This window comes from Acomys russatus, chromosome 4, assembly GCF_903995435.1.
Source record: "Acomys russatus chromosome 4, mAcoRus1.1, whole genome shotgun sequence".
Classification (NCBI taxonomy): Eukaryota; Metazoa; Chordata; class Mammalia; order Rodentia; family Muridae; genus Acomys; species Acomys russatus.
Window position 1 is genome coordinate 17,989,659 of NC_067140.1, and position 14,324 is coordinate 18,003,982.

Sequence of the window (14,324 nt, forward strand, 5' to 3'; positions counted from 1 at the left end):
CATTCTACAAGGTTGCAGAACTGGGGGGTGCCTATCATCCGTGACCGGTAGCAAACCAGGATCTGCCTCTCTGTGGGGCCTGGGAAGAGGCAGCAGCTGAGGGGGTAACTGGGACCTGACAGGCCCAGTGCTCTATGTCTTGGTTGGAAGGTGGTGTCGAGGGTGTCTGCTATTGTCAGAAGTCACTCAACTAAATAGCACCTCTGTGAAACCTACAGTTTCTTAATTACACCTCAGTGGAAATGTGTGTGTCAGAGAGACAAACCCGAGCCCACCTCCACTCTGCAAAAGAAACAAAGTGAACTCATATTATGCCCTGGGTTGGCAGGACCTCTGCACAATTGCTTTAGGCAGTTGTGGAGAGGGGTCTGCAGGTTGCAGGGAGGATCCCCACGCCTTGAGTAGGGCTGCAGTGATTCACAGACTGGAGGCTCAGCAAGGTTTTCCCATGGGACTACAGAGAGGAAGCTCACAAGGGTCTCATGGTACGGGCTGCCAGTACCTATAGATGTCGCCTTTCTGTCTCACGGCCCACTGGGAAGCCTGTGACAGCATCTCCCTTGTGTTTCCTCAATGTCCTAGACGGACCAGTCCTAGTGACAGGCTGTGCAAACACTTGCCCTGCCCTGGCATACGGAGGGGCATAGGGAGTGTGGCCGTCGGTGCTCCAAGAGGGATCTGAGGCCTTCTGGGCTCAGGGACACTTTCTCCACCAGGAGCCCGCGGGTAAGGAGCCAGCTGACCAAGTAATGGGCTGAGAGAGAGGAAAGGAGGTCACAAGTTCTCTTTGCCCTACTTAAGACATATGGCAACCTCCCTAAAAGTCCCCATTCCAAGACCATACCCTAAGTGGAGACAGAGTGTATGTGTGTGCTTGTGTGTATATATGTGTGCACATGTACATGTAGATGTAAATGTATGTATTTATATGTGTGAGCACATGTATATATGTATGCATGCATGCACATGTATGGGCATGTATATATACATATATGTGTGTTGTGTTTATGTATTTATGTATATATGTGTATTGTGCATGTACGTGCATGTGCACATGGGTGTATATATGTGTGCATATGTGTAAATATTTGTATATACATGTGTATGAATATGCACATGTGTACACACATTCATGTTATATGTATCTGTACATGTGTGTTAAGTATATGTATGTCTTCATACATGTGTGTGCATTAGTGTTGTTTATATGACTATGTATGTATGCATACATGTATGCATTCACATGTTATTTATCTGTATGTACACATATGTGTATGTTATGGGTATTGTGTGTGCACATGTGTTGGTTGTGTATACATATGTGAACGAATGTGTGTGTGTGTGTGTGTGTGTGTGTGTGTGTGTGTGTTTGACCCACACATGATTCTAGAGTTCAGTCAAGCTTGAGCACCTGCCTGTGTGGAGCCGTCGGCAAAGGCAGGACTCCGCCACTGGGAACTGTGGAGCATCTGAAGTGAAGAACCACATCAGGAAGAGCTGTGACTGAACAGTGACCACCCCACCCCCTCCCCGGCTGTGCCTGACAGCCAGAAGGGGCTTACGTGGAACTAGGGTCTTTGCACACGTGAGCAGGGTAAAGACGACATGAGGTCATATCCAGGGCTGAAGTAGGGCGTAAGTCCCCCTACTGAGGAGGACACACCAACAGTCAGAGAGGACAGGACCCCAAGGGGATGGGGCAGACACCTGAGCCATGTACACACACGGGGGCGCGTGCGCGCGCACACACACACACACGCAGAGGAGTGCAGGAGAGACACCTGTGAGGTACAGCCCTCCAACTCTATGGCAGGATCCAGGCCTCACATCCAGGGAGCATAAGTGTCTGTGGTTTAAGCTGCGGCGTGGCCACTACTCAGAGAGCCTAAGGAACTGGCCCAGGGTGAAGCCACGCTTTTCCCCTACGAAGGCGAAGGCGGTGAATTTGAAGCTAAGATCATTGATCAGAAGTCTGGGGGATGCCTGGGTGCTGAGAAACACAGGTGCCGGGCTAGCGGGGAGCCACAGCCCCTGAGGCTGAGCTGGGGCAAGAAGAACCACAAGAGGCAACAAGACCACTGTCCAAACAGCGGCGTCCCTCAGCGTCCTCTTACATATTTTTAAAGCCAGGGTCTAAGAACATGTCCTTGCTCCCCAAGCTGGGGCATGGGAGGCACCTTTCCAAAATAAATAAGTTTGCCCTGTAAAAACGGGCCAGCCGTATTTATGTTTTTCTTACCAGCTCATCCTCCCCAACAGTGTAAAGTCAATTAGACAATAAATATTTATCTTCCACCTTCTGTGTCCACGGGTGTGAGTCACTAATTGTCAATCTGTAGTCATTATCTGCCCACAGGCAATAAAACAAACCAATTCAGCCAAGCACACACTTAGGGAGCATCTTTACATGGATCTACAATAGAACCCAAAGGGGGCAATAAAACCCAACAGGACGAGAAGTGGGGGACAGTAGCTGGCCAGCAGCTGAGGATGCTCCCCACCCCCACCCCCCAGAAAAACGGCATTAGAGAAGCCAACAGAAGCTAGTTCACAGAACCAGAAAGTTTGGGAGTCCAGCTTTGCTACTCAGTAAAATGGTGAATCACTTTACCAAGAAAGGCCAGGTTCCCTTATCTGTCAGAAGGAGGAAGATGAGGTGGCTGAAACGGGTGGGGAGCCAACAGATCACAAGGTTCAAAGGATTTCCGAATGCCTTGGCAACCTTGCTGAAGGGAGCATGCAGCTCATGGAGGCTCCTGAAGACCTCAGGAGCCCAGGAGAAAGCAGAGTCACACGTCTTCCATGTCTCCTACCCTGCATCCGACCACGGTCCCACCCTGAGGGTGAGCTGCCTACACCGTGGAGGAGCCCCTGTCAGCTCAACACCTCCAAAACTCATGAGGGAAGAGTCTGTGTTTCCTTCTAGAACAATCCTGAGACTTTCGAAATCAAACAGGCTAGAGCCGCGCCTGAGACCAGAGCACAGGGGTGAGGATGTAGCTGCCAGTCCTTCCCTGCTGGTGGCTCTCGTTTGTTTCCCAACTCTGAGCACAGACTCACTAGCACCCAGCTTTGCCTGGAGGAGTGACAAGCTATTGCTGGCCCTTCCCGGGTTTCCATTAGGCCAGGCTCTGGTAGTGTGCGTGCAGAGGCTGCCCTCTGTCCTTGCTTCCAGCCTGGGGGGTTCAGTTCTTCTCCACTGCACTTATAGCACATGGTCCTACCCTCTCTGCTCATGCCCAGCTCAAGGCCACCTGATAAACAGGAGCCTCTCACAGGCTCTCCCTGGCCCTCTGAGTATATCTTAAATTTACTCGCTATTTTTAAAATCAGTACTGCATTGTGAATGTTTTGGGGCGGGGAGAGAGAACCCAGGGCTTTCTGTATGCTCAGGGCAGAGTCTACATTTGAGTCTTCTCCTTCCCTAGCTGTCATTTTTTTAAGCCTGGGAGTTTTTGTTGCTGCTGTTCCCTGTTCAGTCTCTTAAAACTGGAATTGTGCCATAGAGACTGTGCTTCCGTGTCAGCTCTCAGCAGCCTCCTAGGAAGGACAGGGCACCCTGTGGTCCCCAGTCTCCGCTGCACCCTACTGTCTACTTCTCTTACCCTCCCCTCCTCCATCTCCCTGGCCACTGCAGGAAACTGATGTACAGCAGTCAAAGAGAGCTTTTACCACATCCAGTAAAACAACGAATGAGATGATATTGAAAGTAACTGAACGGGAAACACGATTATAACATAAAATGTCCTTAAAGACAGACTGAAAGAGCAAATACAGTTTTGTTTTGTTTTGTTTTTTTTAATCTCTGAAACACGGTTTCTTTCCTCTCCCTTATCCTTTTTAAAAGAATGGCTGAACTTTCAAAAACTGAAACAGATATCTGCCCGTCCCCTCCCCAGGCATAGGCCTAGAATCCCAGCTGCTTAGGAGGCTGAGGCAAGAAAATTGAGGGTTCAAATCTATCACGGGCAACTTAGCCAGATTCTCTCTTCATTTAAAAAAAAAAAAAAAAAAAAAAAAAAAAAAAAAGCTTATACAAGTGTAGGAAAGGTAGCCTGGTGTTAAAGCAGTTGTCTGGCATGCAGGAGGTCCTGGGTTCAATCCCCAGTACTACACGCGTGCATACACGCGTGCACATGGGTGCCCCTGAGCAAAAGCAAGCTCCGTCATGCATCACAGCAAAACTCTGCAGAAACTACCAGGAGCTCACAGTGACTGCTGCTGAAGTCTGGCAGAAGCCAGCTGTGTGCTTTGCCCAGCATCTTCCTCAAGAACCTTATTTTTTGTACCAAGCTCTGAAATTTTCCTCTAAACTTTACATCCATCTTTAGGGGGCAGGTGGAGCCTTTATCCTCACTAGACTATAAGCTTCTTGGGCGCAGAGGATCTTACTGCTCTGTGAATGTCCAGTGCTTGGCATGGCCCCTGCCCTCGGCCCTAGACAGGCCTTGGTCGGCAGGCAGGGGTGAAACGCCACTACTGTCTGCAAGGTTCTGGGGTTCCTGTCCCAGACCCACCTCTTCTGGGAACAGGCACTGTGTACTCAGTCTTCTAACTTGTGAAATGGGTATAATGGTCCCAAGCAGTGACCCGGAGTTGCTGTAAGCACATGGTCAAGTCCTTTCCACAGCATCTGCAGAGTCACAGCTCAAAGCTGAGGGGGGGGCAGGGAGGATGAGAAGAAAGAAGGGGACGTGTGCGCCAAGAACTTAGTGCAAATGTGTCTGCATGGTCTAAAGATGTGCAATATTTAAACTGTTCATATCTTCTAAACAAAGCAACAAAGCCATCAACACCTCTTAGCTCCCATTAGCTGTCCTTTTTTTTTTTTTTTTTTCTTTCCCCAGTGAGGCCACAAGACAACTCCACAAGCAAACAGAAGCAGAGATCAAAACATCCTGGGTGCAGTGTCTGCCCTTCTGGCCACCACAGTCCAAATGTCCTTGCAAGTCCCATGGATTCCTGTAGACCACCTGCCCAGGGTGGACGTTCATATGTGGCCGTTTTCCCTAGAAAGACCCAGCCCCAGGGGTCCTGACTTACAGCACTCGATGGGGTTGGATGCCGCCTGCAGGGAGATGATGCGCCCACTGGGCTCCGGGACGTGCACGCGGAACACCAAGCGAACACGAGTGTTCTTCCTGCCGATGTCTGTCTCGCCCTTGCGTAGTTCGATGTCAGCATTTCGGAGCTTCAGGATGCCTGCACAGTCAATGCTGCGCAGAGGAGAGGCCAGGTCATGAACACCATCTCGGTGAACGCAAACGGCCACCCACAAGCCTGCCTGAGGTGGCTAACCGTCTCCCCAGCCAGCCATAGTGGGGAATTGCAATAGCCCCCTGGGTTTTACAACTAGAAGGGTATACCAAGATACTGAGGGTTTTTTTTTTTTCCAAAGAAAAAGAAAACAAAGAAAGAAGAAAGAAAGGAAAGAAAAACTCACAGAGTACTTAGAAAAATCTCCTGAGTAGAGATTGCTTCTCTAGGGAAAATTTTTATGTCAATGTTTCTATTCTCAAAAGCATCAGAAAAACTCAACTAGGCAGCTGGAAGACTCGGCCAAGGCTATTCTGCAAATGTCAGAGTATCCTGGACTCTTGACTGTAACAAAGGAGAAAGCTCCCTTGCTCCTTGGAAACATCCACTGAGATCTGTAAAAGCCAAGGACATGATTAACCCATCCCTCAAAGGACTCAGCTCTACACAGGAGACAGAGAAGAGAATGAGGACCCTGTTGGCGATGGGAACCCTGGAGCTCTAGTACCCTCCCTCCCGAGCCTTTCTGTACACCTGAGTTTATTTCCTTATAAAAAGTTCTTTTGATGGCAGGCATGGTGGTGCACGCCTGTAATCCCAGCACTCAGGAGGCAGAGGCAGAGGGACCGCTGTGAGTTTGAGGCCAGCCTGGGCTACAAAGCAAGTCCAGGCCAGCCACGGCTACACAGAGAAACCCTGTCTCAGAAAAGAAAAGAAAAGAAAAGAAAAGAAAAGTTCTTTGATGTTGACACGTGTGTACTGAAAAATGCCTTTAGGTACCACAGATCTTTTTGTCCTATTTTTGAGACTGGGTTTCATGCAGCCCAGGCTAGCTTGGAACTCAATATGTAGCTAAAGATAGTATGAACTCCAGGTCTTCCTGCCTGCCTCTATCCACATCCCCACGTGACAGGATTATAGGTGTGTGCAACTATGTCCAGCTTTCACATGATACTTTTTTTTTTTTTAAGTTTTAGTTTCTGAGTTTTGGAGGGGTGTGAGATAGGGTTTCTCTGTGTAGCCTTGGCTATCCTGGACTTGTTTTGTAGACCAGGCTGGCCTCGAACTCACAGAGATCTGCCTGCCTCTGCCTCCTGTGAGAGCTGGGAGGACTATAGGTGTGTGCCACTATGCCCGGCCATATAATACTTCTTTAAAAAAATCAGGCAGGTCATTCCAAGATCCGGCAATGCGGGCAACAACTGTGTGGTACCCTCATAGAGATCCCTCAACCCTGTCACTCAGACCCTGCTCCTTTTCCCAAGAAGCCGCACCCCGACTCCCCGTGCAGCCTTACGTGGCCCTCATGTTGTTCTTGGGCTCCAGAGGGATCTCCAGGACCTTGGTGTTGCCCACAATCTTCTCATAGCTGGTGGTGGTGACAGTTTTCCCCGTGATCCTGTGTACCTGGTAGAAGGCGTGCGGCTTAAGGATTCTCTCGTCTGCTGTCCCAATGAAGATCTGAAGCCCCAGCGGCTTGTTCTCCATGTAGCCGTGGAGCTAAGGGAGGAAACAGAACCTTTAGTGTGCAGGGTATGGCTGTCTTGCCTGACCCCCAGAGACCAGAGAAACGTGTGGGCAGAGAAAGAGCATGGGGTTGCCATGCGGCCCAGATGGACGAGTGACCGGAAGCAGTCTGGGTGTCCAACCAGAACAGAATGTTCAATTAAGTTACAGGGATTTCCCTCTAAAATGGATGCTAAGGAGCCAGAGAGAGGGGGCTCAGAGGTTAAGGGCACTGGCTGCTCTTGCAGAGGACTCAGGTTCAATTCCCAGTACCACATGGAGGCTCACAGCCACCTCTAACTCCAGTTCCAAGGGATCCTACACCCTCTTCTGACGTGCACAGGCACCAGGTACATATGTGACACACAGGCAAAACACTCGTATACATTAAATAAACCCACACACACACACTGGACTTTTAATCAGCCACAAGAAAACCAGGCGTGGTGGCACACGCCTTTAATCCCAGCACTCGGGAGGCAGAGGCAGGCGGATCACTGTGAGTTCGAGGCCAGCCTGGTCTACCAAACGAGTCCAGGGTAGGCAAGGCTAACACGGAGACACCCTGTCTTGAAAAAAAAAAAAAATCAGCCACAAGAAACAATATAGATCAGAACTACATTTGTGGAGAAACTGCACTTAACCACTGGCAAAGGGTCCAGGAAGTGAGGACAGAAAACAACCTGCAGCCCCCTCCCCCGAGCCACCCTCGCAACCCATTGGCTGGTAACAGCATCTGTGGGGGAGGGACTCAGGAGGCCACTTCCCTCTTTGAGTATCTGCTGGAAGTTAGTGGTAGCTGGGGAGAGAGACATTTCTCCAGTGATATAGCTGCTGTGGGTGCCCATGTTTCTGTAAACAGCACGAGGAAAACTCACTGGTCATCAAAGTAAAAAAAGAGACATGAAAGTAGGAGGGGACCGAATGAGAAGAGGTAACGGGGGTGGAAAGGATAAAAATACACCATATAGGTACGGAGATGCCATAGTGAAACTAATTAGTGCGTGTAACCAACACATGGAAAGAAAAATAAAATATGCTGGGAAAGAACACAACAACAGGAACATAGACAGATGAGAAGAAGCACAACTCCAGTGGTTAGAGAGCGAGGGGGTGGAGCCGGGCATGGTGGCGCATGCCTTTGATCCCAGCACTCAGGAGACAAGGGCAGGCGGAATTCTGTGAGTTTGAAGCCAGCCTGGTCCACAGAATGAGTTCCAGGACAGCCAGAGCTATTATACAGAGAAACCCTTGATCTCAAAGAGAAAAGTTGAGGGAAAGGAATGGATGGGGGTGGGGAGGAAGGAACTGGTACACTCACACAGCTCTTGTTACCAGAGGTCACCAGGGTCCCCCTGAGAAGGTCTGCAGACAGAACTCACCTTTCACCTGACAATATCCCAGTTAGCACAGACTGATTTTATACTTTAAGAAAGAAAGAAAGAAAGAACAAGACAACTGTGCAATCAATCAAGTCAAAATTAACTAAAGACCCAAAGAAAATACACGTCACGCTTGGCAAACAGAAGGCCAGCCTGTGGATGATATGAGGACTCTTCAATGTCCACAGGAAGGGTGCTGAGGCGGAGCCCCACCTCCAACAGCCGCCCCAGTGTGGCGTCACCCATCATGAAGGGCCCTGGAGTTGCGGCCAATAAACACACACACACCAATTTGACAATAGACACGCTGTGACCCGGTCATGCACCGGTCAACATACAACCCGGAGACTCCTCATGCACGCGGGAGACGCACATAGGAAAGCTTGTAAGCAAACAAAAGCACAGACGCTGAGGTCCACGAACACTGGGCTAACGTGGTAGGCTCAGACAGCACAACTCTAAGCAGCAGTTTCAAAAGCATCTATTCCACAGAGTGACTCCAAAAAGTCTACTCTATGTTGTCGGGGGTGGGGAGAGAGACCAGAGGACGGCCCGGTGGGTACAGGTGCTTGCTGCCGACCCTGAGGAGCTGAGATGCTCTCCAGGAAACCCATAACTCTCATAGGTTTTCTTCCAACCTTCACAAGCAAGCTGCGGTGTGTAAATAAATGTATTTTTTTAAGAGGGGGGAAAAAGTGTCAAAATCTACAACTTTTAACACAACACAGAACATTTCTATTTACATATCCACAGGCAAGAGAAAGGGGTGTGAGAAGATGCACTCCACACAGACCACCACATCGTGACCCCTGTGAGGGGAGAAAGAGTCCAAGACTGCAGAGGTGACCAAAGAGGACAGTGACGTCATACTGCATGATCCAAGAGGAATAAATAATTAGGTATATCTTAACCAGCAAGAGATAATGACATGCTCCTGCCTTCTCTCTGACCCTCCCGTCCCTCCATTCCTATACTGCAAACTTAGGAGGTCCATGACAAGTGACGGGTCCCAGAGAACTTCAGGAGGATCTCCTGTCACTTTCCAACCAACGAAAAGAACAAAGGAAGGCTCCGGGGTGATGGGTGACAATGCTTGGCCTAGAATGATGCTGCTCAGTGCGGAGCCACTGGCCACACACATGTACCATCACAGCGGACACGGCCGGAGTCACCTGAGAAGGGAGTCTCAATGGGGTCCTTTTTACCGGTAACCGATGTCGGAGGGTCCAGTCTCTATGGGCACCACCATTCCCTGGGCCTGTGAGTGTGTGCTATATAAGAGCGCTGGGTAAACACAAGCCTGTGAGTGAGGCAGCAAGCTGCAGTCCTCCAAGGTTTTTGCTGCAAGCTCCTGTCCTTTTCCTCCTACCTTGCTTTTGGGCCAAGTGTTTTATCACGGCAACAGAGAACAACGAGAAGAGCCTCTGGGTCTCACTCAGCGTATTTTAAATGTTCACTGGCCACATGTGGCTAGCAGCCACCTCAGTGGCCCGTGGTGACTATCCACTTCCATCCATCTTCCCAGAGCCTTCTATTGAGTGGTATAGGCTCCAGGGCCCCTGCTAGAAGCCACACAGAGGCAGGCTGGGCATGGGAGCCAAGCTGAGGGATGGCCTGCCTGCCGGGCCGACACCCACAGCACCGATAGGAGTGGCAGCCTCAAGCAAAGGTGAAACGCCAGTCACTTGTCTGCAGATCGCCCACTGCTCTCAGGTGGCACCGATCAAACAAAGGAAGGGCGCACCGAGAGAAAATTGTTCCTCGTTGTGAGGGCTTTTGCGTGGGGACCACGATAAGCGTGTTTCCTGATTGGCTTCCCTGGTTCATCAGAGGTAAACACGGCCCACGGTGACAGAAGAAAGGCTAGCAGGGGTGGCGGTGAGTGTTAGTTCCAGGCTGCTTCCTCTTCCTGTGACAAGAGCAGAGCTGCACAGCGAGGGACACATGGGGAACATCTGGAGGACGTGTGCTAATCAAGTGCAGCCACTCCATCCTTGTTGGCGCTCCGAAGTGAATGGCCATTGCATTGCTTCCCATTCCCGTGTCTGTCAGCACACTGCTTGCCTCTTTTGGTCTTTCAGAGATGAGTTGAGTAATCTTTTAAAAATGCAAATCAAATCCGGGCACTCCCCAGCTTACAACCCTCAGAGGGCTTCCTTCAGCCTCAGACTAAAGTCCCAACTTGGCTGCCGCCTTAATTTCCCCAAACCCAAGCCCAGCCCAGCCTTGCTTCCTCCCTCCACCCTTCCAGGCTTTAATTCCTCCTATAGCCTCAACACACCAAGCTCATTCTGACCTCAGGACCTTTGCACGCGCCACTGTCTCTGAACGGATGCAGATATTCACTGCATTTCTTCTCCAGATAAACCACAAGGAGACCTAGGCCTGGGCTCCCTCAGCCTTGTGAAAAGGAACCATCAAATGCCCAGGGATTTCAGAAGCCAGTTGACATCACTTGGTGTCTTCAGCCTTCATAGAAAGAGTTCCATAACACAACTGGCAAACACTAAATGGAAAGGCGTGTGTCTGGACATACATGTGTGCATGAGTGCATCTGTGCGTGTGCGTGCGTGCGTGCGTGTATGTGTGCGTGTGCGTGTGCGTGTGCGTGTGCGTGTGTGTGTGTGTGTGTGTGTGTGTGTGTGTGTGTGTGTAGCAAGGGCCTTGGGTATCATCCCTCAGGCACCATCTACTTTTTTGAAACAAGGTCCCTCCCTGGTCTGGAACTCACCACGTAGCCTAGGCTAGCCTGCCAGCAAATGCTAGCGGTCTGGCTGTCTCTGTCTCTGCTTCTCCAGCACAGGATTATGAGTGAGTGCAACTGCACTCAGATTTATGTTTTCCTGGCTCTGGGGACACATCTGCGCCTGAGCTCCACAATAGTGAGGAGCTCACCCACCCTGTTCCGATGGCTAGCGAGCATGTGTTGGTGGAGCTTCCGCCTTCAGCAGTGACACTACAGCTCATGACGCAACGTCCCTCATACCAAATGAGGCACCCAGTGGCTCACACACATCACAATGTCGCTACTGACGAGAGCCGACCAGCCACCACCTACTTTGCAGGTGAAGAAACCAAGGCTTGCCAAGGTTGAACAGCGCACGCACCCAGTCAACACTGCGACAGAGCCAGCGTATGTGACCACTCTCTGGTCCCACAGCTGCTTCCCCACCAGGCAAACTCTCCACACAATGGTTAATTCGCTCATCTACATCTCCAGGCAGGAGAGCATGGGTCCTCAGGGGGAACGCAAGCTGGCACCAGGGGACAACTGGCTGAATGAGGGAAGATGGAAAGGGGAGTGGCAAGAGACATAAGGAGAAGGCAGGGGACACAAGCAGTTGGAAGGAGCCAAGGGGTTGTTCCTCAACAGAGATGCCTGAGCAGGGCATGGAAACTTCCACTTGTGATCCCCACACTCGGGAGGCACAGGGGAGGGGGTTCAAAGAATTGAGTCTAGCCTGCGCTGCCTAGAGATATCCCATTAAAAAAAAAAAAAAGCATACGTAATCGCAGCTCAGGGAGGCAGAGACAGGAGCATCCCTGGCATCCACTGGCCAGCCAGTATAACCTAGTTGGTGAACTTCAAGATCCGCGCGTCTGTCTCAAAAAACCGAGAAGGACCGCACCTGAGGATGACAGCCTCTGACCTCCACACTTGTGCACACACACGCACGTGCCTTCCCTTCTACACGTGCAAAAGAGATAGCGCCCTCCTCTCCTTTTCGGAAGCCACGGACATCTTGGAACGTCAAGCCGCCCTCTGGCCAATAGGGAGGCCTGCTACAATAGACAGAGCTGGGCTTTCCATAGCCTCAATGCCACGCGCATGTCACCTCCAGCCCACTTCTTAAGAGTAGTGGGAGTCTGGAAGAGTGGCCCGATGCTCAAGTTAATGAGGGGTGTGGTTCATTCCTCACATCCCTTTTGCAGGTTCACTGGTTGGCCTCATGGGTACCAGAGCTCATGCAGGTACCACGAGAGAATACTTCTTGGACCCTTTAGAGGTCGGCACTGATGGCTCAATTAAAGACCCCAATGGAGGAGCCAAAAATAGGTGGGAAGGGCAAACCCCCAAACAAGCTGGGGCAGCCGAATGGAGACACTCCTGTTTCCCCAGGCAGCTCAACAGTCACAGGCATGGGGTCCTAGCAAGAAGAGTCAGCAGATAAGAACTGGTCTTCCTTGTGTGGCAACGTTACCAACCCCCTTCCCTCACCAGTGCACAGGGCCCTTCTGCCCCCCATAGCTCATCTTGGAACCGAAGCCTTCCCATGAGATCCCTGTAGGTCTGAGAAGGGCAGTGTGTGGCCACTCCATCCCCTTCTCCCAACAGAGAGTGACTGGGGCCTCACAAACCCAATTCATCTTCTCAAAGTTTCACACTCATCATTGTCCTCATCGCAGGGAGAGCTTTGTCACGTGCTTCTCTGGCCATCCCCAGCTTCTCCAAAGGACAGGTCTTGTGGGTGGCCTGGGGCATCGAAGCTGCCTCTGACCAACTAGGTGGAAAGCTCCAGTGGCCTTGGTGGGGAAGGAGGCTCCACACCCTGAGGGCCCACACTTCTACTGCATGACACCCCAGGGACTGACAGTTCTGGGATGCAGTGTGTTTGTGCACACTCCACAAGGGTCTCAGGGCACGGGTGACACATGGTCGTGCTACAGTCTAGTGTGGCTCCATAATACACTTTCCCATTAAGGTGACAGGACCAGCAAACTACAGGCAAAGGCATGCGGGGTTAATAAGCTATCCCACTCTGGCCTTGCTCACTTAGCTAAATCAGATCGGAGGAGGGGGAGTTTTTGGAGACTGGACTGTCTGTCTGCCGCGTGTTCCCATCACAGCCTCTGAATGAACAAGCTAGGCTCAACCCAAGGAAAGTTACTTAGCGACCCACTGGATGAATGGTGCTCTGCGTGCTCTCATAGTAGCTGCTGGTGGAACAGAGCTTGGAGGAAAACAGTGACCCTACTCTAGATGAAAGTGAAGATGGCTGACATGCCCACAATCCTGGGGAGCAGAAGCCATGTGTGTGTGTGTGTGTGTGTGTGTGAGAGAGAGAGAGAGAGAGAGAGAGAGAGAGAGAGAGAGAGAGAGAGAGAGAGAGAGAGAGTTCCTCCATTGCTATATGGCAAGATTGGGTCTCATATAATCCAGGTTGGCTGTGCATCAGAGGCTGGCTTTGAAGTCCTGATCCTCCTGTCTTCACCTGCCAAGTGCTGGGAGGGCAGGCCAGTAAGCAGGCAGGTCTACCACACCCAGCCTCTTGGCCACTTTAAAACTATACACTGTACTAGCAGTCACAGTCGCCACTCTGCTCCACAGGCCTCCGAAGTGCTTTCCTCTTACATGGCTGAAGATGTGCGCCTTTCTCTTAAGTACGCAGATCCACATTTGGGGGGTTGTGGTCCACATATCAGCTCATTTAATGATTCAGCATGCCCATTCCCTCTCATCACTGGATCTTGTTTCACGAGGCACCGAATGGCTGTGTCCAGCGGCGCATCCTTACAGGGCGGTCAGGAGGGATGACATGAGTATACAAGGCAGATGTACTGCACATAGCAACCCTACAGGGTCTTCAGCCGATCCACATGGCACATGTGGAGCCAGGGAGTAGCCAGAGCCTGCACCTCACCCCTACTGCCCAGCATCAGGAGCAGATGAGAGCACACACACTGCCAGCCTGAGGAAAGACCCCAGCTCAAGTTCAAAGTGCCCCCATCAGGGGCCTTCATATTGCTTTTGCAGTGCCATCAAGCTGAGCCGTCCCAGGCGGTGCTGGCGTACATCGAGGACCACATCTGTGCTGGGAGCGGGATGACTCAGCCCTGAAGCGTGGGGTTGATTTTCAAGCTGGCTGCCAGCCAAAGGAACTGTTTTGAATTTGCCTCAAATCAAACGTGAACAATGTTAAGTAGCATTTTTGTGTGTGTTGAATCTGGGCTATTAGGGAGAGGGTACCATCCTCAAGGTTTGTATGCTGAAGGAGAGGCCCCCGGGGTTGCCTTACTGTAGTCCTCAGCCACAGAGCATGTGGGTAGGAGAGTTTCAGCAACACAGACAGAGCCCCAAAGTTCTGAGCTTCATTTTGGATATGGAAGTCAAAGCTCCTATCTGTCACCCTAACCTCACTCTACCCTCACTCAGTTCACATGCACACACTGGAGCAGACA

At 51.0% G+C, this 14,324-nt stretch overlaps 1 protein-coding gene across 4 annotated transcripts in view; it reads right to left on the bottom strand.

The window, feature by feature from the left end:
* The window catches only part of Nfatc2 (nuclear factor of activated T cells 2), a 130,202-nt gene that overhangs the window by 54,052 nt on the left and 61,826 nt on the right, over positions 1 to 14,324 (bottom strand). For all 4 annotated transcript variants that reach the window (XM_051143861.1, XM_051143858.1, XM_051143860.1 and 1 more), the window contains exons 4-5: positions 6,554 to 6,756; positions 5,044 to 5,216 (exon numbers count right to left, since the gene is read on the bottom strand). In XM_051143861.1, the coding sequence (XP_050999818.1) occupies positions 5,044 to 5,216; positions 6,554 to 6,756 (376 nt within the window). The remainder of the gene's footprint in view (positions 1 to 5,043; positions 5,217 to 6,553; positions 6,757 to 14,324) is intronic.